Source organism: Barbus barbus (assembly GCF_936440315.1).
Source record: "Barbus barbus genome assembly, chromosome: 38".
Lineage (NCBI taxonomy): Eukaryota > Metazoa > Chordata > Actinopteri > Cypriniformes > Cyprinidae > Barbus > Barbus barbus.
Window position 1 is genome coordinate 15,919,064 of NC_136716.1, and position 27,987 is coordinate 15,947,050.

The 27,987-nt window shown below is 36.3% G+C and overlaps 2 protein-coding genes across 5 annotated transcripts; both read left to right on the plus strand.

Annotated features, from left to right (window-relative positions):
* Positions 1-1,729: 1,729 nt before the first annotated feature.
* LOC306857825 (integrin beta-3-like) lies at positions 1,730-16,227 on the plus strand. Its single transcript, XM_079398021.1, has 15 exons — positions 1,730-1,877; positions 2,441-2,526; positions 3,468-3,672; positions 3,748-4,000; positions 4,300-4,462; positions 4,585-4,746; positions 6,571-6,666; positions 6,782-6,871; positions 7,171-7,305; positions 8,583-9,009; positions 11,100-11,322; positions 12,627-12,727; positions 12,832-12,951; positions 13,666-13,832; positions 15,136-16,227. Exons 1-15 carry the CDS (start codon positions 1,802-1,804, stop codon positions 15,202-15,204), a joined length of 2,373 nt encoding a protein of 790 aa, XP_079254147.1. The 5' UTR covers positions 1,730-1,801; the 3' UTR covers positions 15,205-16,227.
* A 788-nt stretch (positions 16,228-17,015) lies between these two features.
* On the plus strand, positions 17,016-27,721 carry LOC306857836 (nuclear distribution protein nudE-like 1-A). 4 transcript variants are annotated; one of them, XR_013783142.1, is made up of 10 exons: positions 17,017-17,154; positions 19,237-19,333; positions 22,276-22,429; positions 22,533-22,681; positions 23,506-23,642; positions 23,862-24,032; positions 24,112-24,203; positions 24,333-24,481; positions 24,780-26,159; positions 26,199-27,718. XR_013783142.1 is itself a non-coding variant. In XM_079398047.1 (10 exons), exons 2-10 carry the CDS (start codon positions 19,248-19,250, stop codon positions 26,803-26,805), a joined length of 984 nt encoding a protein of 327 aa, XP_079254173.1. In that variant the 5' UTR covers positions 17,026-17,154; positions 19,237-19,247; the 3' UTR covers positions 26,806-27,721. The 4 variants fall into 4 exon arrangements, 2 of the variants coding, with proteins under 2 accessions (XP_079254172.1, XP_079254173.1); XR_013783143.1 differs by having other exon boundaries at positions 17,026-17,154; positions 24,780-24,906; positions 26,795-27,719; XM_079398047.1 differs by having other exon boundaries at positions 17,026-17,154; positions 24,780-24,814; positions 26,795-27,721.
* Positions 27,722-27,987: the final 266 nt, after the last annotated feature.

The following is a 27,987-nucleotide window of genomic DNA, read 5'->3' on the forward strand; positions in this document are numbered from 1 at the left end:
TCTTTAGCTATAACATTCATTTACATTTACATTTAGTCATTTGGTAGATGCTTTTATCCAAAGCTACTTACAAATGAGGACAATGGAAGCAATCAAAACCAACAAAAGAGCAATAATAGAAAGTGTTGTGTGACAAGTCTTGTTTAGCCATAACGCTGTATTCATTCACCATTCAAAATATTAGATGTTCTTAAAGTAATAGTTCAGTAATAAAATCAGAGATAAGAGGGTAAATGTATTGAATGCACTCAGATTCAGATGCATTTTATAACCAAATTACTGGAACTGAGAAGTGTGTGAAATGTGTGTTTGGTAACAATATCTCATATGATATGTATGATATGAAATCATGGGTAAGCAAGGCATGAGGAATTACAATCGACAAAATTAAGACACCGATCTGGTGAAAAATGATTTTGTCTTTTGATGCTGATGATTAGGACTTATGTCTTAAGTGAGGAAAATAAGTTAATCTTAGATGTGTTTTTTTTCTGCCTATTTTGTTTCATCTTATGACTGTGAATACATTATTCTATGTCCACACGACCATTAAACCACAAGTTTTAATATTCACACAGCTTTAGTGCAAAGAAAAACAGAAAAAAGCCTTGTAACAACACTTGTAAATGAGGGTTGTTTATTTTCCATAATTGGTCAATCTTTAAATTTGTGACATGTGACTAATATATACACTGCTTTTCAAACGTTTGGGATTAGTACGATTGAATTATCTTATTTAAGTCTCTTATGCTCATCAAGGCTACATTTATTTGATAAAAAAAATAGTAAAAAAATATATATATATATATATATTATCGTTAGATATTAGGCGTATTACAATTTTAAATAATAAAAAAATAATTTTCTATTTTAATACTTTAAAATATATATTCAGTAACAGATTGCTTGGCATAAACCGTTTTTCTCTAAGTAAAATATTCCCAATTTAGCCACTAGAGGGAGAACAGCACCTATGTTATCTGCGTAAATTATGAGAGAAATTCGTAGATGGGTGGGAGACTGTTAAATATCCTTGTTTGTTACTTTCAACAAAAACTGTAGATCTGAAAGAAAGGCTTACCACTGATAATAACACGTTTTCCTGTGAACAGTGGTCACTATCAAAAAAATGACCTTTGAGGTGTTATGAATAATTGGAACTTGTCAAATTAGGCAGATGAAATGGAAAATAATTTACATTTCTCTAATTTCGATTGTTTTCTAACCACTAGCCTACTTCAATCCCTTAATGTCCAAACTAACCTTTGTATAACATAATTAATTTAGCTCATAATAAATATGATCATAGCTATTTGATCATTATCAATTACCATGATTAAAATCCAACATACTCGAGAAAAAAGAGGGGTTTGTGTGGGTAATCTGTGTTCTGTTAATCGATTGCCGTGTTACTGAAATCTCTAATAGCCGGCTGAATAGACTATGTAAAAAAAAAAAAAAAAAAAAAAACTTGATTATGTTCGTCAGTTTGTCCATTCATTTTTTCTTATGTCAGTGATGTTAACACTGTGGTCGTCGTAAAAAAAATAAATTAACAATAAATAAACACACTGTTTTAATCACTGTTTAATGAATTCACGGTTTCCATACAAGACCTGCGGCAAATGTTCGCGAGTCGGCTCCTCCTCTGCCCCCTCTCTCGGAAATAAACCCAGTTTTGCCACAATTAACTCTATATTTGGTGTTGGTCAGATGTCTTTGCAGAAGCGTAAAGGAAGAAGAGGAGGAGGAGAAGGAGGACAAAGACCGCCGGTGTAGCCTACTAGTAGAGAAGAGCGAAATGGAGAAAACTTCACCTAAACTCTTCAGTTTATGGATTTATTGTGTAATTCTATTTCTAATTGATGCTGGACTAGGTACGTCCCGTCTTTTCAGTTTCTGTAAACTTGTTTTATAGCTTGTGACTTGTTTGATTAGGTTTTTGATAGACTATCATATGTCTGATGTGGTTCAAGACAGCGGATGAAGATGTATGACTTAATTCTGACTGTCAAATAATTTGCTTATATCCTTAATTTCGTCTGAACACACTTTTTGAATTACCTTTTTTTCTTTCCCTAAAACATCAACGTTATTTGCTAGATGCACTTCATGGACCCACATTTTTCCCACTATAAAAGACTTTTGATCAGTATGCACTTGACTTATGCTCTGATAGCCTGTCTGACAGATCAGATCTGATAAAAGCCTGATATGTGTATGTGAACTTTATGAATTTTTGTGTTTGTGAAATTACTTGTCTGATGCAAAACGTCTCAACAATGCTGATACACACTGATTGTTTAAATCCCTCCACAAATGGATTTAATAAATCTGATGGTGTGTTAATGATTAGACATGCTTTTGTCTCTATAAACCTGCAGGCTACAAAGTAATTGCAACTGGAGATCAAACATTTGCATTTTTCTTTCTCTCGCAGGCTCCAATATCTGTACTTCTCGAGGAGCCAGCACATGTCAGCAGTGCCTGGCAGTGCATCCTACCTGTGCCTGGTGCTTTCAAGAGGTGTGGTGATCTACAGTGTTTAATGACTGAGCTGAAAATTTTATTACAGTATTAAGATTCCTGGATGGAGTCGAGAGCTTTATGATTGATAGAAAAAAATCTGACTTTTAATCTTAGAGGTAGTAGTATGTTTGCACAGGTTTAGGTGGTTTATGAGGACATATGTGTATAATGACATGGGTATAACATAGATATTACAATGTGAAGGTAGTATATGAGGACACGTCAATTCAAATCCCTAAAAAAATACTAATGGTGTTTTTTATTTTTATTTTTAAATGTAAAAATGCATAAAGTTTTCTTTGAATTTTAGGGGTAGGGTTGGTGTAGGGGGATAGAAAATAATTTTTTTTCCATTTTAGAGAAAAAATGAGTTGCAACATTTCAAAAACAAAAATAAGAGTTCCGAATAAATTACTGTTAATAAATAGTTAAAAATACTAAAAAAAATGAAATGAAAGGGTGTGAATCTAACATGCATTTAGAGATTTTTTTTTTCTTTTCATACCACCTTAAAGCGAATGTCTGATGGAAACAGTTTTGAAATGTTTCAATGCCAGTACTTAAGCCTCACAACCATTGTATCTTTATTAAGAGGAAAAAGGAAAAAGTAGCAAGTCTTCCTTTGTTTTTCTCTTTACTGTTATTTTGAAACATCTTATCTCATAAGAGTGTGAGTCCTTACAGCTTTTTGATATCCAGGAAGTAAAATAAGGACTGTCCTAAGCTGTGATGAAAAATCCAGTAATTGTTTTTCCTGAGTGACGTCTCTATACAAAACATATATAGACTCAACCTTTAGCATGATTTGGGGGTCAGGACTACCTTATTTTGTTCGACCAGAGGCAGACAAGGAGAGTGTTTTTTAGTAATTATGTTTGCTGCTGCAATCTTTATTTAGTGCTCTATACCAGTATAACTCTCTGCCAAATGCTTATCAGGATTTTGGACAAAATATACCTGGTTCCTCCCGATGTGACCTGAAGAAGAACCTCATAGAGGCAGGATGCAGAAGAGGAGCTCTGGAGTATCCCACCAGCAAAATGCATGTGACAGAGAACAAAGATCTCAGTGACAAGGCCTCGGGATCCACCACCGACGTCACCCAGATCCAACCTCAGAGCATGCACATCTCTCTGAGACCTGGTGAGTTCATCAACCCATAAACAAGTAACCACATGTTCCTCCATTAGACCAAATAGTTACTCTGGCGTCCCACAGATGATTCCCAGGTCTTCACACTGAAAGTCCGTCAGGTTGAGGACTACCCTGTGGACTTGTATTATCTGATGGACTTGTCCTACTCCATGAATGATGACCTGTCGCAGCTGCGACGGCTGGGGCGAGGCCTGGCTGAAGAGATGAGTAAAAGCACCAGCAATCTACGCATGGGATTTGGGGCTTTCGTGGATAAACCCGTGTCTCCGTACATGTACATCTCACCTCAAGAAGCCGTGTTAAATCCCTGTTACTCGTGAGTGATTACATGTATTTACATGCTGAACATAAACATTACAGATGATGGGTGTTTATTTCAAACTGGTAATTGGGTGGTGTGCTTGTTGGCTGACAGAATCTGATATTACATCTTTAGACACACTGCTATTATGGTTGAAGTGTCTCCATTTGCTGAGTTCCGTACAGAAATAAGTGTTATGCTATAAGCTGTTTTCTAAAGCTTGAATGTTGAGATTCATTTGTAACTTTCAGAATTTTCTCACCATCAATGTTCTTTTCTGATCCTTCTGCATCTTAATACATTATCTTCCATAGGATCCCATACAAGTGCCAGCCTCAGTTTGGCTACAGACACGTTCTGTCTCTGACAGAGGAGGTCAGCCGCTTTACAGAGGAAGTGAAGAAACAGAAGGTGTCTCGGAACAGGGACGCACCAGAGGGAGGCTTTGATGCCATTATACAGGCAGCCGTGTGCAAGGTTGAACTCTCTAAACAAGCTAAAAGAAATACAGAGAACTTTACAATATAAGTATCTTTTGAATTGGTTATTTTTGGCCCAAAATAAGGGTTCTTATTTGAACACTTTTGTCTTTCTCTCAGGAGAAAATTGGTTGGAGACCAGGTGCATCCCACTTACTGGTTTTCACCACAGATGCCCAGACACACGTGGCACTCGATGGGCGCCTGGCGGGCATTGTACGACCCAATGACGGCCAATGTTATGTGGGCACAGATAACGTCTACAATATGTCTACAACTATGGTATTCTGCAGATTTTTTAAATGACATTTTAGTAGAGATGTGACGATGCACCACCGAGCTGGTTGAAAATGGATACAACATGGATACAAATATGTGACCATGCACTCATTATTTTTGAGGGGGCACGTGTGTGTGCGTGGGGGGTGGGGGGTGGGGGGGGGGGGTGGCATGTGACACACAGCAGCCAGATTTTTTCCTTTTTATTAAAAACATTCCCAAACGCATTAACTATATAATGAAATATCTTGAATCTCACCTTTATAGATTATGTTAGTTGATCTAGTGGGCAATGGTCAAAGTAACCTAATAATGTAATCTATTAACTGTGCATAAATACCTGTCTGTTTACTTAATTAACAAATTTGGGTGTCATGCCATAACATATTTTAATACGACTGACTTTATATTTAATGTGAATTTAACATTGAAAGTTAATGTGAATAAAAACATTGTAAATTAGGCTACTAATCATAACACTTTCATTGTACAGAAAGAGAGCAAAGAACATTTTCACTGACAGTCTAGAGTTCAAGCACTCTCAAAAACTCCCATTAAAATCATTGAAGCTGTTTACACTATGAAATGAATATCTTACTTAAATATCCGTGCACACATTTGCACTTTGTTGTTTCTAACGAGAGAATTCGCCAGAAAGAGGTATTCAGTCAGCGAGCAAGTGAAGAAAACACCGGCATTTTAGCAATGTCTTATCTGAATGCCTCTGATTGGTCATTGCATTCATAATTGCATTCACAAGACAGAATCTTGTGTGATTGGTTGTAATGCGCAGTGCTGTAAAAATGCGTCTGTTTCTGGCTCAGCGCCAGCCAGCAAACACAGATTCGAATTTAGCAGCTGATGCTGTGCCGCACTGAACGATCTAATCATGCCGGTGTAATTGTATCAAATATAAAAAATATTATTCGGGTATTTTTTGTCTTTTGGAAGCTGCATTCACTTTGAATGGGCATGACGCCTCTGTATGTGACGATTCAAATCGGTTGAGATTTTAAACGAATCACGATACAGTTGGGAGTGGGAGTTCATTTGAATGTGTTTCTAAGGGGAACTGACTGTCTTTAGAAAAGTTTACATGGTATTTTCTTTTCATCGTGCCTCCATAACCACAGCGCTGCTTTGTTTACAGCGTTAACCAAGGAAATGCTGTATCGTTGCTGTTCCATAAGCACCACCTGCTGTCAGAGAGTGAATTTGCATTTTCATTCAGCCCGCCTGCTGGTTTTGTTTCGTGCAGATGTTTTATATAGTAAGGTTTCACAAAGCTTAAGTCAGACAATTCTGTTTTTGCTTCAAATTTCTAAATTATACAATCCAATTTAGATTAAAAACTGCTCATGCTGCATGTTTGCTGCGTCTTTGTTTGGATTATAATTAAAATACATTGGTTGCCTCTCATTTTAAATGGATAGATCACAGGCAAAGCCTTTGTTTGTTTAATGACAAGATTTCTTTTTTGTATAGTTTATTTTTGATATGGGGTTTGTATTCAAATGTAAATTTAGTTTTGTTATTTGACATATTTCAATTTTACAAAGAAATGTGCACCGTTTTGTACAAGCAATAATAAGAGGACACCCTTTTATTTACAATTTGTCTTAAATCTAATTTTGTTAAAAAAAAAACGTGAGAAAATCGTTTCGTGAAATCAATATTTTGAATCATATCATATCGCATTGTGAGTTGAGTAAATCGTTATGATCGATTGGGTATTTAGCATTAGACACACCGTACAGCATATGAAAACTCTTAAATTAAATTTATATTACCTTTATTTATGCATACTAATGGAAAACTTTTTTTCAGGACTACCCATCCCTGGCATTAATCACAGAGAAAATGTCAGAGAACAATATAAATCTCATCTTTGCTGTCACCAGCCATGTGGAATCACTCTATAAGGTCAGAAGGGTAATAAATGTTATCTTAAATCAGTATGGCAAATGCCTAATAAGATTTTTAGGATCCCTTTCAAAGATTTACTGTATTCTTCATTCGCTCTCTTTATCCATTGTAGAACTACAGTGAGCTTATCCCTGGCACTGCGGTGGGCACTCTGTCCGAGGACTCTCATAATGTCATTCAGCTGATCCAGGATGCATACGCTGTAATGTCCCTTTTACATTTACCAAAAAAGTTTGTTTACTTTAATCTAATTTTTTCCGTACATCCCTGTCATACATCTCTATGCATTGCTATTGAAAATGGATAATGGACTTAATTGCCTGTGATTTTTTTCTTTCAAAAATAAGTTAGAATGATTTTCTGTGGTGATCTCTATATGCTAACGATAGAGCTGAACTTGTACTGAACCTGGAGCATTCCTTTAAAAGGCTTTACTCTATTCACATTGTCTGTGGTTGCTGATCTATTGTTTGCTGTTGTGTTTATGGGTTTGTGTGACAGAAACTGCGTTCTAAGGTTGAGCTGGAGCTCTTGAATGTCCCGGAAGAGCTCAGTCTGACATTTAATGCCACATGTCTCAATGGAGAGGTCATCCCTGGGCTAAGATCCTGCTCTGGCCTCAAAAGAGGAGATACCGTCAGTATTCTCTTCTCTATTTATCTCTTTCTGTCCATTTCTCTAATATTCTCCATCCACCTCATTTGGATCTCATGTTGTTGATTTATTCTCACTCTAAAATTCCTGGTATAACTCAACCAAACCACTCATCTCAAAACTCCCCTACAGTCAGTTCGGTCACTTCCTTCTTTTCAGTCATATACCCACTCTGACGACTTGACATATTCCACAAGAGGAGGTGCACAGGAAATGTGCAATCATCAGCCTTCTTTGATAAATGAGTTGCATGAAATGTTGTAGTTTCACTCCCTTCCTTATAAATGGTTAACTGTAAAAATGTATACACATTCAGGACAAGTGGGTGTAACTGTGCCATTACTAATTTTGCTGAGTGTATCTCGGCGTCAGACTTTCCTGTTCTGACTCACACCACCCAGCCTTCAGTTCAGACTGTCTTGTCAGTCCAACACAATCACATGTTAGGCAGTCTACACACACTGACTGTCAGCAATGCAATAGCACTCACATACTGTATGTCATGTACATAATGGCTAAACATCTCCATAAGAAATATAAGACTAAACAAATATAATTTTATTTTCAATTATTATATTATATTATATATTTACTATATTATATATATTTTTTTCACTTACAAAAATTAAGTGTTCAAGTGGTGAATTACTGTGACAGACCAGTAAAGTATTGATTTGACATTATTAGAAAATATATTTTCATTAATTATAATTATAATATTTTATTTATACATATTTTAATATTCAATTATTTGTTTTATTTAAATTTGATTAAATATACACTACCATTCAATGGTTAGGGTCAGTTAGATTTTATAATATTTTGAAAGAAGACTCTTTTGCTCATCAAGGCTGCATTTATTTAATCTAAAATAAAGTAATATGTAAAATATTTCATATTTACAGTTCAAAATAGTAACTTTTCTGTTTTTAAATATATATATATATTAATTTAATTCTATGATTTCACAGCCACATAATCCTTTAGAAATTCATTTAATATTCTGATTTGGTGCTCAATAGATATTTCTATTATTATCATCAGTATTGAAAACAAATGTGCTACTTAATATTGTTGTGGAAACCAAAATTATTTTTGGTCACCTATTTTTGATCAATTTACTGTATCCTTGCTGATTAAAAGTATTAGTTTTCTTTAAAAAATAGACAATACAACTTTGTTATGTATAATAATAATTCATGTTTGTGAACACCAGTGGTCTGTAACAACTCCACACTCCTTCAATCCCATCTTCCCAGGTGTCCTTCAGTGTAGAAGCTCGGGCCAGAGGCTGTCCTAAAGAGAAGCGCAAGACCTTCACCATCAAACCGGTGGGCTTCAAAGACACCTTGCAGATCACAGTCAACTTCGAGTGTGAGTGTAAATGCCAAGCTAAGGCAGAGCCTGACAGTCCCATCTGTCACCACGGAAATGGCACCTACGAGTGTGGGATCTGCCTGTGCAACCCGGGACGATTGGGTCCCAGGTGTGAGTGTGCAGAGGGGGACTACAGCCCCACCGAGCAGGACGCCTGCACTGGGCCAGACAAAGTGGTCTGCAGTGGCCGTGGAGACTGTGTGTGCGGCCAGTGTGTGTGCCACAATAATGATTTCGGCAAGGTGTGGGGAAAGAGGTGTGAGTGTGACGATTTCAGCTGCCTGCGGTACAAAGGAGAGCTCTGCTCAGGTAAGAGAAGATTTGTGGAGAGTGTGACATAGTTTTATTATTAGACTGTTAGATGTGGAATGAACAGTGATCCCAGTGTTTTTGGACACTTTTAAACTAAATGTGTAAATGTATTTTAATCAGATGCAAAATATTCATAAAATCACTCATAAACATTGTTTTGCTAAGCAATAAAGCACTGTAACCACTGGGGGGGGGGGGGGCAAACACTTTTTCACACAGGGCCATCTGGGTTTGGTTTTTGTTTTCCCATCATAAAAAAAACCCTTCATTTAAAAACTGCATGTTGTGTTTACTTGTGTTATCTTTGATTAATATTTAAATTTGTTTGATGATCTGAAACATTCAAGTGTGACAAACATGCAAAAAAAAAAAAAAAAAACAGGAGGGGGGCCAACACTTTTTCACACCACTGTATATATATATATATATGTGTGTGTGTGTGTGTGTGTGTGTGTGTGTGTGTGTGTGTGTGTGTGTGTGTGTGTGTGTGTGTGTGTGAGGAATGAATGTAGTTCATCATATTAACTATAGGCTTGTTTTATTGTTTGACATCCAGAAAATGTCTGAATATTTTTTTGAACCACATATATTTTGTTTTACAATATAAAATATTACAAATGCCTTTTTGCAAAAACATTTTCTTGAATAACATAAAATAATGCCACTTGGTTTAATATTTTGGTATATAATGCAAAGTCACTTATAATTTTTAAGGAGACTTAAGGGTCCAAGTACTTTTTAGGGCCTCTGCATCTCAGCCTTGACAAACTCACAATGAGCATGATATTTTAGAATAAAGTCTCTGTTTTCTCACAGCCTATTATTTTGTACAAAACACTTTCTTTACGAGTAAGATTCCCTGTTCCCTGCCTCACATCACCTCAAAGGAATTACCTACAATAACACTAAAACGTCTCCTGCGTTAGTTGAAGTACGAGCTCCTCGTATAAATAAACAGGCTCTGTGGGACTTGGCAGGCTAAACCATGTGTTGACCTATTTGAGACATGTGTGTTTGTTCTTCAGACGAGGTGCTGATGTTCCACTGGGGCACCTTTGAGTTGGAATGGCCAAAGAGTTTATGTAAAAAATTTTTTTTTTTAAAAACCAGCGCACCTCTTGAAGTTGTGTACCTCTTGGAAGGGGGTTGGTTTCTCACTTAAACAAAACCAGATCTCTGTATTCGTGATTCCAAAAGATTTCAGCCTCCGCTTTAACAAACTGAACATTTTAGGAGAAAACATCTTGTAGATCTACAAGAAGTTTCTTATAGCATACTCCCAGAGGTCCAAAGTAATCCAGAAAATGCCTTTCTGCTTTGTCACACACTGATGATATCATTGAACCAAAAATAGCCCAGTTAGGGAGTAAAGTGGTGTTTAGGCTGATGTAAAGAGTTTGTATTGTTTTCTCTGGGAAGAATAATTACACGCAATACAATGTTATTTTTTTACATTTGGTTAGCCATTGTTGTATTTCCATGTGGTTTTGTTTTTGATTTAGCTGCATCATTGTTGTATTTTCAACCAAAATCCCAAATCACTCATAAACATTGTTTTGCTAAGGAATAAAGTACTGTAATCTCCTAAGCAAACATGCACACAGCCGCAAATGTGTTTATAATTATAATTGTAAATCACACATGTAATGGAGCTCAGCATTCTGCCATTGAACGTCAAGTGAAATATATTACGACTATCATATCAGTTCTGTCACATTCCTCACGTTTACAAGCACCAGATGTCCATTTTTAGTAATTAAAAATGAAAGATGGAGCTGTTTGACAGTTGAGCGTGAGCCAGTGGGGAATTTCATTTGTGTTACATGGAAAGCCTTAGCATAATATTTGGAAACGAGTCATCTTTTTCGATGCATGTGTGGAATGTATAACTCCTTACATGAGGCACTTTTATGGGCTCAGGTTCAAACTGACCTTATTACATTATGATATTCATCATGGAAAGCTTTCTTTCAAGGATTAAACAAGCAAATAAATGGTCAAAAAAAGCTTCTAAATTCTACAGTCATGTGGAGCCTGCTCACTCATTCCCATCTTTGTGTTATTTTTCCCTACATGGCTCATTCCAGGTCATGGCACTTGTTCCTGTGGGTTTTGTCAGTGTGATCCAGACTGGAAGGGGGAGAACTGCAACTGTTCTACTCGTACAGACACCTGTATGTCCAGTTTGGGGCTGTTGTGCAGCGGTCGTGGTCAGTGTGTATGTGGGAGCTGTGAATGCACTCAGCCTGGGGCCTACGGCTCCACCTGCGACAAATGCCCCACCTGCCCTGATGCCTGTACCTTGAAGAAGTAAGTGTAACTCCTATATTAAGCATAAAATAACATGTTCAGAATAGCATACTACCAAATTCTATTGCACGTTTTCTGTATGCATAGAATACCAAGATAACCTTGTACATTTTCCAAAATGTGCATTTTTCAGTTAGCCTTTCATTGCTTAAACAGAGTGTTTTAACTGTGATGTATTTCTTGACCCATTATTTGATCAGACTGCCAAAAGCCTTGAATGTGCAAAATAACCATTTGTTATTTCTAATTGGATGGCAATAGTTGAATTTAGCATGCAATATGATTTGGTCATGTGACCACAGCATACTACTATTTGGAATGTTTATTATTCTGTAATACGTTCTGATTAACATGCAGTTTAAAAAAATATATATTATGGAAGTATACGGTTTATACTACACCGTATTCAGTAAGTAGTATACTTTACCCTAGTAAAAAAGTAATATATTTAAAATATTTTTTTTCATACTAAGTATAGTTCAAATCTCTTGACATATTTACTGACATATCGCTCGAGACGTACTGATATAATAAATTATAATTCAACTTCATTTGGAGTAATATTTGTGCACAATGCACATTTCTTAATATTGTCTGAAATGTGTTTTAATGTCACTATTGATGATGATTGTATGATTTTTTGAATAATATCAGTCTTCAAATGCAAGATATTTAAAGTGTACTTGAAGTATACTTGCAATAGTTCTGCTTTAGCAAAATCAAATATACTTCAGTATATCTTTAGTTGGACTTCAGCACTACTTCTGCACAATTAGAGTGCATTAAGTACAAAATTAGTTGTTCCAGCTAATTAACAGACTTTATCCCCCGGTTTCACACACAAGCCTTAAGCCTAGTCCTAGACTAAAATGTAAGTCTGAGCTGTTTCAACTGAAAGAAACTTGCTCTGACTGATCTTAAAATATAACAGTGCCTTTGTTTTGCCTCAAGATGCACACCAGTAATGTTTTTTTCTAAGTAAGTTTATAAAAATTACTTAAATATCCTAATTGAACTATGACCTAATCGTGGCTTAGTTTAAGCCCTGTCTGTGAAACCGGGCCTAAGTATACCAGAGTAGTATACTAAAAATACAATTGCAGGGTATTTTTATTAAGGATGTAAATAGGTAAATGTATTTGTAGTAGACTTAGCATGAAATAAACATTTTAGTATATTTATTTTCACACTATTCAGTAAGCAGTAAACTAGTATTCTAACCCAAACATAGACAATTCAAATGTAAAAGTTTGTCAAATCTTTATTTAAGTTAAAGATCTTTCTCTCTCTCTCTCTCTCTCTAGGGAATGTGTAGAGTGTAAGCACTTTAAGAGAGGGAAACTCTTCGATGATGACACCTGCACTCGCATCTGCAGAGATGAAATCAGACTGGTGGATGATTTGGGTACCATTATCACATTATCATTTTATTTTATTATTATTTCATTTTATTTATAGCATTCTAGCTTTTTCTGTAGCCTTCTTTTGTAACCCTCTGTTACTCTACAGTGTTCCATGATAAGAATGCCGTGAATTGCACCTATAAGGACGAGGACGACTGCGTGCAAAGGTTTCAGTACTATGAGGACAACAGTGGCAAATCCATTTTGTTTCTGGTGAAAGAGCCAGGTAACATTCTGTTAACGCTCTTACTGCTGAAGGAAATCAGTGTGTTTACTTTGCTTCAGATGCTGGTCTCTATCTTTGTACAAAGATTGTTTGAGAAAATGAAAGGGAAGTATATTATTTACAGAATTAGTGTTTATTTTATTTTATTCAGGGTATTTCTTGCTATTAGAGATATGAGTATAGGAATATATGAGTTTGTAGGTGTTTGTGTAAGCGTATGGAAGTGTAGGTGTATGTGCAGTGTGTGACGGCTGTAAATTCAGAAGCCCGCAGTGAGAGTCTGCTGCTCTGCGTTAATGGACACACATGTGGAATATGGGCTCTATTAGTGGCACACACATCCCCAGAACCCAGGGAGCACCCCACCTTGTAAAAACACACAGCAATAAACAACATCCAAGCTACTGAAGAACTCGCTGACACAGTATAATTCCTACTGGGATAGGAATAGTTCAGACAGGAAGCAAAGAGACAAACACAAGACTAGAGAAGCGAGCCTATAGCTTTTTTATTTTATTACTATTATTTTTTTTACTTTTATTCAGCAAAGAAGTATTAAATTGATCAAAAATGACAATAAGTCATTTATGGTGTTTCAATTTCAAATAAATCCTGTTCTTGTGAACCTTCTATTCATCATAAATCACAATTTAAAATAGAAGCAGTTTAAAATAGAAGCATCTTTCACCTACATTTCTTTTTCTTGTGTAATAGACTGCCCTAAAGGCCCTGATATCTTGGTGGTACTCCTGTCAGTAGCTGGCGCCATTCTGTTCTTGGGTCTGGCAGCCCTGCTTATCTGGAAACTGCTTATCACCATCCATGATCGGCGTGAATTTGCTAAGTTCGAGGAGGAGCGGGCACGTGCCAAGTGGGAAACGGTTAGTGAAGTGCAAAAATACACACTGTATTCATAGTGCAGTACATTTCAGACAGAAGCTAACTGATCAAAGACTTCAGCATACATAACCAAAACATTTACACCACCACACCTCTCTGTTTAATGTAAAAAGATCAAATTACTGTAAGTAGCTTGGTGAACCATAGATGCTGGCAGGATGATTTTACTGTTTTAGTGGCATGCTGTTTTTCCCTTCAGAACAAAGAAAAAGCCTCCGTACCCCTGGGCAAGTTTTGTTTTAAATTATCCGATGCTAATTAGGCTTTCCCCATGAGGTCTCGAGCCACGTGTAAACTCTCTGATCCCCTCTGCTCAATACTGAGTTCCCTACTTAAACTTTTATGCTGAAATATGTGTAATTTGACTCAATTTGATTTGTTTAAAGTAAGTAACCCAAAACCCAAAAATGAAAATTTGCTGAAAATGTACTCGCCCTCAGGCCATCCAAGATGCATTTGTTTTTTAATCGTAACAGATTTGGAGAAATTTAGCATCAAATCACTTGCTCAGCAATGGATCCTCTGCAGTGAATGGGTGCCGTCAGAATGAGAGTCCAAACAGCTGTTAAAAACATCACAATAATCCACAAGTAATCCAGATGACTCCATTATATCAGTTAATGTCTTGTGAAGAAAAAAACTGTTAGTAATAAATCCATTAATAAAATGTTTTAACTTCAAACTGTTGCTTCCAACTAAAATATGAGTCCTTTAAGAGTCCATATAATATTTCCTTTTCTCCAGTGAAAAAGTTGTCTCGTCTGAATCAGGAGAGAAATATATACAAACCAAGCACCATTTACAAGTAAAACCAGTCCAAAATCATTTTAAACAAAGATGTTGGTGGATTTTGATGTGAGAGAACAACAGGAGATGGACTGCGTTATTGTATTTTGGCCAGAAGCGATTAAATGTTTAAAACACCTTAGTGATGGTTTTGTTTTGCAAATACATGCAACTTTACACAAGACGTTAATTAATGGACTAGAAGACTAGTGCACTAGTTATGAGGATTACTGATGGTTTTTATCAGCTGTTTGGACTCTCATTCTGATGGCACCCATTCACTGCAGAGGATCCACTGAGGAGCAAGTAATGTAATGCTAAATTTCTCCAAATCTGTTCATATGAAGAAGCTAAATTTTGTATGGCCTGATCGTGAGTACATTTTAAATTTTCAGCATTTTTTTACTATTTAAGGAGGTTGAGGCTAGAAAACCATATGGGTCAAATGTTGACTGTGTAAATGCATACTGAATGATAACTACATTTTTATTCTTACAGGGCCACAACCCTCTCTACAAAGGTGCCACATCAACATTCACAAACATCACATACCGAGGCAAGGACTGACTACAGAGAGCAGAGGAAGAATTGAACAGCGCTAATAGACAGTGTTCATATTTGAAAAGGTTTAATAGTATGTGTTTTTTGTAAAATTGAATATGCAAATTGAACACGATCAGGAAGGGTTGTACATATCTTGTTGTTGTACATATGTAAAGTTAAAAATGGCATAATCCCTCTGTGGAAGTCTTTCTGTTTGTCACTGGATAAATGTTAATCTTTACATTTGCTTCCTACATGACTGTATTTGTCTGTAGCACCGTGCCTGGAGCGATAGCTTCACACTGTAGTGACACACGTCAAGCCATTTCCTCCCTCTACCTGCTCCCTCACTCTGTGCAGTGGCAGATATGAATGATAAAATGCCTGAACAATCTTTCCAACTACTGATGGCCTGTGGTAACACTGAATCCCTCATCACGAGCAAGAAATGTTCTTAATATAAGCTGTTCTCTTTGCTGTGGTTATAGCTTTAATAATATTATGCAAATATAGTGGTATCTTTATCACACCGGCCTTTAGTGCACAATTTTGGTATAGGGTTCACAAATCAAGTGCTGTATAAAAATGTGCGAGAGTTGTCTGTCGCCATAATTTTTACAAAATGTATGCCAAAAATAGAGACATTTTTATTATTCGTCTGGCAGAATTACCTTAAAAGCCAAAAGTCCTTCTCAGCTCAAGTGCAAAAAAGTAACAGTGTCCTCAAATGAGAAGTAGGCTATATGAACGTCTGGATTTTGTGTTTTGATGCTGACAGACTTGGACCAATTTTAGTATGTTTTAATTAAAGTTAAACAGAAATAACGAAAATTTGGTCAAATTATGTCTTTGAAAAAAATACATCTAATGTGATATATTTAAGTTAAATATCATTATCTTTCATTATATCTAGCGATGCCGCACACTTCAATTTTACTATCAATAAAACATGATATATGTATCAATGTTTTTTTCCATGCTCATTTTAGTAGAGTATATTACTGTAACTGTTATTAATTAATAAAAGCCTGTTTTTCCATTTCATTCTATATCACTTTTATGGGTCTAATAACCTAGTCTAATTTAAATTATCGGACTAATTCTATAATTAATTTTCTTTGCTGTGTGAAGGCATGTTATATGTCTGTGGATGTGATTCTGTTATATGTATTGAACTACAGCGCCACCTACTGGACTGATGTTACAACCATTTACAGTTGTAATGATTTTTTTCTTTTTCATCAAAACACTGATAGGTAGCTTAATTATTATGAGTTATTTAAGTTTTACGTGCAGCAAGTAATGTATTATAGGGAATTTACATTAGGCTTATCCTCTGTATACTTTGCAAGGACATTTTCTGAAATCTGACTCTCTCTGATTAAAGTTATTTAAATATTTTATGTTAGAATTATAATGCTATGTTGACTATAACAAACAAAGTGGGAGAGCTGGTAAATCTGAAATAATTTGCCACACCAGATATCAAAAAGTGGGTCACTGCTAATCTTAAATCACAGATAATTGTGTCCGTATTGTTGCATTAGGCCATATAAGTAACAAGCACATGATAAATGTAGTCACTTGGATCATTCAATTATTAGAAAGTGTCCTACTTTATCTTTATTTATTAAAAGATTCAGTCTTAAATAAATATATGTTATTTTTAAATAATATTTTAGCTCTAAATTATTTTTTATATATATATATTTTAACCAACTTTTCATAAATACGAGTATATTTGTTATTTTAACTAACGTCCAAGCCCTAAATAAATAAATAAATAAAAAGTAACACATTTGTTACGTTATTTTCGTACCGTAAGAGGCGTCTCCAGGAGAAGGAGAAGGAGAAGGAGAAGGAGAGAGAGAGAGAGAGAGAGAGAGAGAGAGAGAGAGAGAGAGACTAACTAAAGGCGGTGGCAGGATCACAGTCAGTCCTACTATCAGCGTTAAAGATCCTGGAAATGTGCAGGTGAGTTCATCAATTCACATCGCAGTCTTAACACATGATGCAGATCTTTAAACACCACAGATGATAACACCAGTCACTGATTTACTGCTATAGATAACAAGACAACACCCTGCCTGCGCTCCATTAACATCATCTGAGAAAAAGATAACATTTCACTCTCACTGTAGCCACAAATAAACGTTTCGACATAATTTTACTGTCATTGTCATATCTATTCGTGTCAATTCAAAGCGCATCATCAATGTTGTTGTTAGCCGGCTAATGTCAGCTAGCTCTTGGCTAGCTAATGTGTCGCTATAGTGAAAATTGAGGAGTTATGGTTGTGTCAGTGGTATTTGAATAGAAATATGTCATATGTGATGTGTCTGGCTCTCGATACTTGTATTGGCAGTAGATATGATTAAATAGAGAAGTATTTATCGTATAGACCGTGTAAATACGCCCGTCACCTGGTGCTGTTTAACAGCTCATTAAGAGTTTATAATGACCATTAAGGTGACTGAAAATCAATATGTAATTCTGTATATTTGAAGGTTTGCTATTTTCCAACTTATTATTATTGTTATTGTCCTCTCTATATAGCAATAGTTTAGATATATATTTGAGCTGCATGCCAACAGCAGGTATAATTTTACATATTTTATATATAGGGTTATTTATATACATATATTCTTTTTTGCGATTTAGACATTTTTAAACATCTTTCCACCTTTTTAATTTCTCTGAGGATGCTTTATTTGTTAATTATTAATTTCCCCTTCCTTTGCAGCTGTGTTTTAGCAGAATGTAAATATAGGTTTCATTAGATGTTGACAGTTTGTCACATACAAAATTTGTTGACAGACCTCTTTTCAATTGAAAAAAGGGAAAATTGCACGATTGTAAGTAAAACACATTTTAAGTATTTTATTAAGAGGATACCAGCGTAACTTTGATAAGCAATGAGAAGTAATTAATAAGAAAGAATTAATTAAATAAGGAAACGGCAAGAAAATTCAAAAGGTAGTGAATTCTGGGTGTGCCGGTAAGGCTTGTGGGTTTTAGTTGTCTGTTTTAGTTTTAGTTTTAGTTGTCAAGTAGATCAGAGGCTATGCATTGAGTCTAGTACACAATGTTCTCATTATCATAATATCTCAATTAATATAATTTGTCCATGATGGACTGTTTGGCTGTCCTTCTGTTTCTGTTTAGTGTTGAGATCACAGTTACCAAGTAAAGAGTCATGCTATGTCAGACAATGACCTATAACCAGAGGGTGATTGTGTCCTGGCGTGTGTGATGGGCTGGGTCAGGTTTTCTATAGATTATTTGGGACAGCAGTAGTCAGAGGTGAACTGAGGTTCATGCTGCTAGATTCAGATTGTAAAATCAGAGACTGATCTATCTCAGTGGTTCTCAACTGGTGGGTTGTGACACAAAAATGGGACACAGGTCATTGATCAAAAATATCAGTAAAGGCATTTATAATGTTACAAAACATTTCTTATTTAAAAAAAATGTTGTTCTGTTGAACTTTCTATTCATCAGAAAATCCTGAAAAACTGTGTATCAGGTTTTTTTTGTTTTGTTTTCAAAATTAATAATAAAAAGAAATGATTCTTGAACACCAAATCGCCATATTAGAAACATTTCCGAAGGATCATGACTGGAGTAATGACTACTGAAAATTCAGCTTTGCCATCACAGAACATTTAAAAATAGAAAAAAACTATAATATTATTTCACAATATTTCTGTTTTTACTATACCTTTGATCAAATAAATGCAACTTTGGTGAATGTAAGAGACTTCTATATAAAATGTTAACAAATCTTACCAACTCCAACCTTTTGAACAGTAATGTAGACTTTTAACTTGTGAAGGAAGCATAAAATAATTTCCATATTTTTGTAGGTAAAGTCACAAGCATGCATCCAATAAAAATGTCATCTATCACTTGGTAGATGCAACCAACTTTGATGGATGCCAACATTGACATGCCTTCATCCTCAAAAACCATAACATGCTGTGTTAATATTTTTTGCATATTACCGTGTTTATTTTTGTATGCTAAACAGTGCTGGTGCTTTGTATAATTTCGCAGGTTTATCTGTCATGGATGCAAATATGATACCAAAATTCACCTCCAAAGACGAGGAAATTGACTTCTGGAAGGCTCTTTCACTCAAGTACAAGAAAAGGTAAGTGGCAGTACAGTAAGCAGCATTGAGCATTACTCAGCTGTCTGTTGTGTAGGCTGACACATGATAGCATTCTTTCATGTTGTCCTCAGCCTTTACTATTCACATTGCCTTTTGAATAAACAAAACACTGCCTCTAAATGCTGGGAGTAAAACCAATGCAACCTGTTCCCTTACATTATGAGAGAGCCATATCGAGGAAATTGCTGTATGTTTTAAGACAGTCACAGTAGTCTTATGCAATCCGCCACAGTGGGAATTTCCTTCAATGAGTTTAGCTTTTTGTGATTTGGTATAGGCTCCCGCTGCTAATTTTACTTTTGAAAAGCTCTCAGTGTCATTGTAATCTAAAAAGATTTCACAACAAGCTTGTTGCTTGGTAAACTGCATCCCAAAGCAGCATTTCTTGATTCCAGTATGGAGTGTTTCAGACTCCCTTTGTGTAAAGACAGACATTTACACACACAAAAACTTGGTACACCCAAGTTTGTGATTAACAGAATACTGTTTGGTTTCGTCTGGTTACATAAAAAACAAATGACTGGGGTTTGTAGCTCAAATAAATCCCTCCATGTAATCTGAATGAAAAATTTGATTTACAAATCAGCTTTGTTCCTTTTTTTGATTGTGCACCAGCTCCTGAGCTAATTTTAGCTGTCAAACAAGTCCACATTATGTATTTGTGAAGCTTGTTAAGGAGAGATGAGTTGTTATTATAATTTTTTTAATGGAACAAGGTGTCGCTTGGTGGATGAGGTGAAAATATCTTTGACCTACTTCAGCTGAGGGAACCAAGCCATAGAGATATGGGTGGTGTTTTTTTTTTGACTTGGCTAGTTAACAGCCACTTAAAGGGATAGTTCACACAAAAATTATAATTCTGTTATTAATTACTTATCCTCATGTCGTTCCAAATGTGTCAGATCTTTGTTTATCTTCAGAACACAAATTAAAGGGGTCATTTTGTGTATTTGGTGTAATGCAATGTGTTTATGTGGTTTAAAGTTCAAAAAACATTATTTTCCACATACTGTACATTATTGTAACTCCTCTATGCCCCGCCTTTCTGAAACGTGTCGATTTTTACAAAGTTGGAATTGCTTCACTTTATAGAAACAGCCTTTGAGCAAGCCAGCATTGTAGGCTACTCTCCTGCCAGGTTCAGGAAATAGTCCTCTGTAAAATGTGCTGCACACACTTGAATATTTGCGTTGTACTGCTCTGGAACAGTGTCGTAAATACAACTTAACCACTGATTTCTAGTTGTGTCCTCTTTTGGAAGCCCAAACAAAGTAGTTTCGCTTTCACAACGAAACGCAGCTTCTCCACAACATGGCGCCGGCGGCAGCAACAATTCTACAGCCAGAATAAAAATCACCCCTTCTTTCATTGCGTAAACATTTGAGCGGTGTTTTGCAAATCTTCCCACACCGTGACGTAGACATGTGGGGGTGTGTTTGAATGAGCTGTTTTAGGGGGGCGTTGCAGAGTCTTAACTTTTATAAAGAATATCTCTTTGGTTTTGAGACTTTAGTCTTTGCAACTTCAGGGATGTTATCTATGCATGAACAGCTTGTAACACTCCAAAGAGAAAAGAAAACTTGAAATCGCATCATATGACCCCTTTAAGATATTTTTGATGAAACCCGAGAGCTTTCTGACCCTGCATAGACAGCAACACAACTACCATGTTCAAGGCCCAGAAAGTTAGTAAGGACGTCATTAAAATAGTCCATGTGACATTAGTGCTTCAACCTTAATTTTATGAAGCTACGAGAATATTTTTGTGCACAAAGAAAACAATAAGGACTTTATTCAAAGATTTCTTCTCTTTCGTGTCAGTCTCTGCCATAAATTCACAAGAGTACCACTTATGTTCATCATTATTTAAGACTTGCATTTGAAGCACTGGCTCCTCTAGGTTTCACTGACATGTGATAACTCCATCTATACCCAGTTCTGACCTGCTAGTAAAAACCCTAATCAGCACTTCAGAGACCATGCAAAAATGAGTCGCAGATGTTTGTGTGATTCTGATTCTCTCCTGTGCTGCTGGGGCGTTATGTACTTTCTGCACCGTTTTAGTGGTCTCCTTGTCCCTGGATAAACAGGTTGTCCTGCCCTATCTCCTGGCTCACGTGGCTGTAGCATGGCTGGACAGGGAAATATTGCCCCGATGCCATTTTTAGATCCTTCCACACCATAATACTGGCTAGTGATTACATGAAGAGGCCCAGGGCAGTGCTCTCTGGTCACCGGTACACTGTAAACAAGACTGGTTATTTACAGCAGATGCAGTCTGCCCCATTCACACTGTGCTAGTAATGGTGTCAGCTTAGATCACATTCATTAAATAATAGTGTATTGGGAGCCCAGATAGTTAAAAACTTATTGACTTTATTGTTCTGTGCATATTTCCATTGTTAATATGCTATAGTGATGGCCTGACTTTGTATTTGTAGCATTCCCCAGATTAAACCAGGAAAGAAATATTACATAACAACAGGCCTATATTCCCTGGCATTTATGGGAAATGACAAATTGCTGTTTCTGATTGCTACTTATCAGTCTGTGTGTATACTATGTTTTCAGAATATCCTGTACAGATAACATTCATTACATTAGACATCTTCTAGGTAATGGATCTCATAGCTTTTTATTTTTGTTATTTTTCAGTTGAAGAGAAAAAAGTAGTTCCTGCAGTGAGGTTTCAATTGTAACTTCTTTAAAAACAAAATACTGGCCTATATTTTTGAATGATAGTGTAAATTCAAATTTAAGCCACCTCAGTGTAACCATAAGTATATGTTTTTCCAGAGCATGTTTTTATACATATAACTTTCGGTGTTCAGTAGGCTATAGTGCAAGGCAAAATATGTTTAAGAAATAGAATATGCAAATTTTATGCATGTGCCATTAGTGATAAATGGTATCTTGTTCAGTTATAAGGAGGCACAGGAGGAGTTGCTGGAGTTCCAAGAGGGGAGCAGAGAGCTGGAGACTGAGCTGGAGACACAACTGGGTCAAGCAGAGCATCGCGTCAGAGACCTGCAGGTGGACAACGAGAGACTGCAGCATGAGCTCGACTCGCTCAAGGTGAGAGTGTGGGAGCTGAACACAGACTGGCCGTATGTAAAGAACATTGAAGCGAGGACAGGTCTAATGAGTGTGTGTGTCTTTTGTTTTCTCTTTCCTGTAGGAGAAGCTAGAGTATCAGTATGCTCAGAGCTATAAACAGATCTCCGTGCTGGAGGACGACCTCAGCCAGACTCGAGGCATCAAGGAGCAGCTGCATAAATATGTCAGAGAGCTAGAGCAGGCCAATGACGACCTGGAGAGAGCTAAGAGGTCAGAGGGTATCAGCTTATACTTCACCATACATTTCACTACAAACGTAATACACCCAAAATGCTTCACTAAAGATGACACTAAACGGCATTCACATTGCATTTAAAATCCTAAAAAATATATATTCAGAGCACTACAGGTAAGAATTTGGGGTCAGTAAGATGCATTTAATTGATAAAATATACAGTAATAACAGTAACTGTTTTCTATTTTTATATATTTAAAATGTAATTTATTCCTGTGATGGCAAAGCTGAATTTTCAGCAGCCATTACTCAAGTCTTCACTGATACTTCAGAAATCATTATGCTGATTTGGTGCTCAACAAATATTTCTTATCAATGTTGAAAACAGTTTGGCTGTTTAATATTTTTGGATATTTTAGGATTCTTTGATGAATAGAAGGAAAAGCAGAAGGACTTATTTGAAATAGAAATCTTGTAATATTATAAATGTCTTTACTGTCACTTTTGATCAATTTAATGCATCCTTGCTGAATAGAAGTATTTACTTATTGCTGATTTAAATATTAAATAACTAAAAGAACAGACCCTAAAAATGTAAAATGCCTTTGTTTCATGAAATGCCATGAAAATAGTTTCATGGAAAGTGAAACAATATACAGTATTCTGATTAAAGTATATCAAAACAAACATTTTTTAAAAATGTACACTGTTGAAATGTGCACATGACACATTAAGAAATTAAAATTGGGCCTGTTTTGATTATATGTTGTCTTTAAAGAATTCTGCCCTGGTAGGTTGTATGCCTTTCCACTATTCTGCTATAATTTTAGTTTTATTCTGCTATGCTTTGATACCACAGAGCCACGATTACATCTCTGGAGGACTTTGAGCAGAGGCTGAACCAGGCCATCGAGAGGAATGCCTTTCTGGAGAGTGAACTGGATGAGAAGGAGTCTCTCCTGGTGTCTGTGCAGAGACTAAAAGATGAAGCCAGAGGTATTTACTGACTCTTCTCTCTGAAATCTTGTAATTACAGCTAGTTCCTCATTCCAGACTGCTCAAGTGATGTTTATAGATCCTGTTCTGTCACTAAATGTCACTCATTCCTGCCTGCTTGTGGAATGAAGACATGTTACAAACTCAGATCAACATTATGGTCTGCAAGTAAAGGTTTCGGGTCAATATCTTGCACTCTAATGTAACGTGGATTTGTAGATTTGCGGCAAGAGCTTGCGGTACGAGAGAGGCCAGAGGTGACGCGAATGTCGGCCCCCAGCTCTCCAACTCCAGACAATGACAAAACAGACTCCGCAGTCCAGGCCTCCCTGTCTCTGCCGGCTACACCACTCAGCAAGAACCTGGACAATGCTTTCGCCAGCCAGACGGGTAGACATGCTATTTCACTCTGAGATGTTTACAATGTCACACGTGTTTGCATGACTCACTTGCTTCTTGTCTTTTGCAGCTCTGGCCAACAGCTCCACTAATGCAGCCCTGACTCCATCTGCCAGAATATCAGCGCTCAATATTGTTGGCGATTTACTGCGCAAAGTTGGGGTGTGTCAACACTGGAGATTGAACTTTTTGATAAATATTCAGACAATTAATTGTTCCCAATTTTATTTATGGATTACCGTTTGCATAAATTAATTTGGTGTCTAATCCAAGTGTTTGATCTTTTCGTAGGCATTAGAGTCCAAGCTCACAGCCTGTCGAAATTTTGCCAGGGACCAGGCAGCCAGGAAGAACTATGTCACAAACGTCAACGGAAATCTGATTAATGGAGACATTTCAAATTACTCTCACTCTCTACACACATCCTACTTCGACAAAGCGTGAGTCAGCCATTTTATTGCCACAGTTCAGAAAACCCAATCAATAAACCTTTAGATGTTGATGAGCATTTACCTTATTTGATCTCTGTTAGCCATAATTACTTTGTGTCTTAGGAATCTTTTGATTTCTATTGAAAGCAGTTCACAGAAAGAAACAACTGTTCATTTTCTTGTGTGTATTTAATGTGAGGACTGAAATGAAAGGCAGTTTGAAGGAAACTGTGATTGACTGTAATGAGTCTAAATGATACAGGAGATAAAATTCTCTCAGACCTCTGTGTGTTTCTCTCCTCAGCAGAAGAGAGAGGGTCATTTTCCCTGCGTTGCTTCTGGGTAAATGATCCGGCTAGCAGTTTTATGTGGGGGTCCATGCATGCTGGTTAACATCCCCCCTACATATGACTTGGAGTACTATAATCCACTAGGTTAAGATCATATCATCTCCACTAACATCTTGGTGATGGCTCAAGTTGTCTATGTAGGTGCACTCCATAGATTTGCTTTATTTAACTAAATGTGAGAGAACTGGGCCAGTGTTTAGAGTCTTAGCTAAAGATTCAAAACATGAAATGTTCTCTAAAATATTCTGAAATTTCTGGAGTTCACCCTGAGTGCTAAACTAAGAGTTTCTCTCCTCATCTGTCTGTCGGTATGAACTGAATTACAGGATTAGACAGTCATTAGTTCGATCACACTCATTTTTCTTATTAAAGACAAGATTTGCAACTCTGTGTACTCCATAATATGACATTTCTTTGAGTGAAACAAGATATTCAATGAGGAAAAAAATATTGGGGGTACCTCATTGATTCATGGGAAAAAGGTGGACATGCCACGCTTCCTTCCATTCACAAGTTTGGGGTCATTAAGATTTTTTAATGTTTTTGAAACACCAAGGCTGCGTTTATTTGATTAAAAATACAGTAAAACAGGATTGTGAATATACACTTCAAATAACTGCTTTCTATTTGAATATTTTAAGAAATATAATTCATTTCTGGAAAGGCAAAGCAGAATCTTCAGTAGCCATTTTCTCCTGTTTTCACTGTCAGATATTCTTTGCAAATGATTCGAACATGCGGATTTAAGATTGAGGAAACATTTCTTATTAAAAGTGTTGAAAACAGTTGTGCTGCTTAACATTTTTGTGGAAATTGATACATTTTTTCAGCATTAATTGATGAATAGAAAGTAAAAAAAAAACAGCATTTATTTGAAATAGAAATCTTTTGTGACATTATTACTCGTTAAATCACTTTTTGCTCAATTTAATGGATCCTTGCTAAACAAAAGTTTTATTTTCTTAATTTTGTTTTGAATGGTAGTGTACCAGAACAGACCAGAAGAGCTGCAGTAGCCAAACCTGAGCATTGTTAGATGGTTCGAAAAATATGAAATCAGCTGAAAAGTAAAGTTGTAAAAAATAATGAAAGATTATGATTTTTTTTTTTCTTTTTTGTGAAATATGAATCAATGAGTTATGCACAATAACACCAGGAACTTGTATTATGAAAAACAGAATCAATTTGATTTCATGTTGACTTTAAGCATGTTCTTAAAAAATAAGAAGCTTTACTGCCATTTAATCCATTTGAGAGGACAAATAAAGAGGCATCTCAAGAATATGTGAAGAGGGCAGGATTTCTTGAGGATCCGCAGTGTTACACAGCTCACTGCAGTGCTGAATCAGTGTGTCCTGTAGCTTGAGTATCAGTAGATGGTAAAGGGCACGGAGAGGATGCCCAGGGCTTGTGTTTCTGCTGCATAAGACCTATCAGATCTATAGATGAGCTATCAAAGAAGACAGAGCGTTTAGATCAGGATAACAGGCCTTTGCAGTCTCCAGTACACTTTAGTGATTTGATTTTGTAATGGTGCAGTTCACATATTATATTTGTGTGTTTCAAGGTAACAAGAACAGACACAGCGAAGCGTAGCTGATGGACGTCATCGTATTACCTTTGTACTGACGGACAGTAGAGTGTTTGTGTCTGGTGTGTCTCCGGGGGCTGTATTGAATGGTCTGGGCTGAGAAAATCTACAGTTTCAGAGCTTTTGAGTTTGTTCTGCTTGCTTATCTACACCAATTCACTCTGAGCTACTTGAGTGTGAGCTTTTCTACGCATATTAACTGAGCATTTGGTTTCGGGAAAATCCTGTTTCTGTCTCCTAGAGCTATTCCGTGCCAAATCCCTTCTAGTTGGTGTGGACTGAAATAAATGCTAGCGACAATTCTAACAGTAGTATGAATAGTCTGCATAGGCATGCATTGTACAGGGTTTTAACCACAGTCTCGTGTTTCTCTGAGCACAGCAGGAAAGTGAACGGTTTGGACCCTGGCGCCGTGACGAACATCACAGCTCCGCCACGCTCCAACACTCCATCCAGCCTGGTGCTCAGCGTGTGACCCTCAAACACACACAAACTCCATTACAACCACTATACAGCAATATAACAATTCACTACTGAGATTACAGTGGGTTACAACAAGGTTAGTAATGGTAGCCCAACTGTAGCAGCATCTCATACTAGTCTCTACATTGCAATATCCTACATTTTACTGCTGAAGTACTTGTTAATAGTTCTTAAAAAATATATAAACCCATTTAATATATTTATGGTTTCTGCTAATTTAAGTATAAGCATATGTGTACATATTTAATTTAGTTTTTTCTGTTCTTTGCAAATGTGATGTCTTTTACCACAGTCCAAAAATGTATTTATTGCTATAGTGTTGGATGGCAATCTATGTGAAAGCTAAAAACAAAGGGAATTTACGTTATTCATATGTTGTGCAACACATGCAGTGTTTGTGCATGAGAAGGTAGACCGATATTGTCTATACGATATATTGTATATTGAAGGAGAAAAGAAGATGAAGGGTGGAGATTTGACTATCTAGACTTACATGTGCACTTATGACATGGAAACTGGTTTCCATTTTTGTCCCCAATTTTTTTGTATTGGTTCACATGAAAGGTTTGTTTGGGCTCAAGCAGGTTTGCATTTTAAACACTGGTTTGGTTATATTGACAATCGACTGCTGTAGTAATACTGTATGACGCATTTGCTACTGAGTCTCAGGTTGGTTCCCAGCCTCATAGTATTTGTTGGAATATCCATCCCTTAATTTTCTCCTTGCTGTGAATTACAAATCTTATTCATTTTGGTTAGTGCAATGTGTTCCAAAAGCACTTTTTGTTACTTTTGCGTGCTCAAATAAATGGTAGTGTTGTCACGAGTCTGTGTTATTGTATCAAACACAAAAATGTTAACTCTATGGTGTTACTACTGAAAAATCTTGCAATTAGAAGGACTTCAGAAAAAGGCTTTTATGCCAGCCAGTATAATTTTAGTATTTATTAATATTTCAAAATATTATCAAATATTAATCTTTAATTATTTTAGTAATTAGTAAGTTTAGTCATTTTAAGTTTTAGTATTTTTTGCGCGCTTTTTATTAGTCTTTTATTAGCTTTTTTTTTTTTTTAAATGCTTCTATTTGG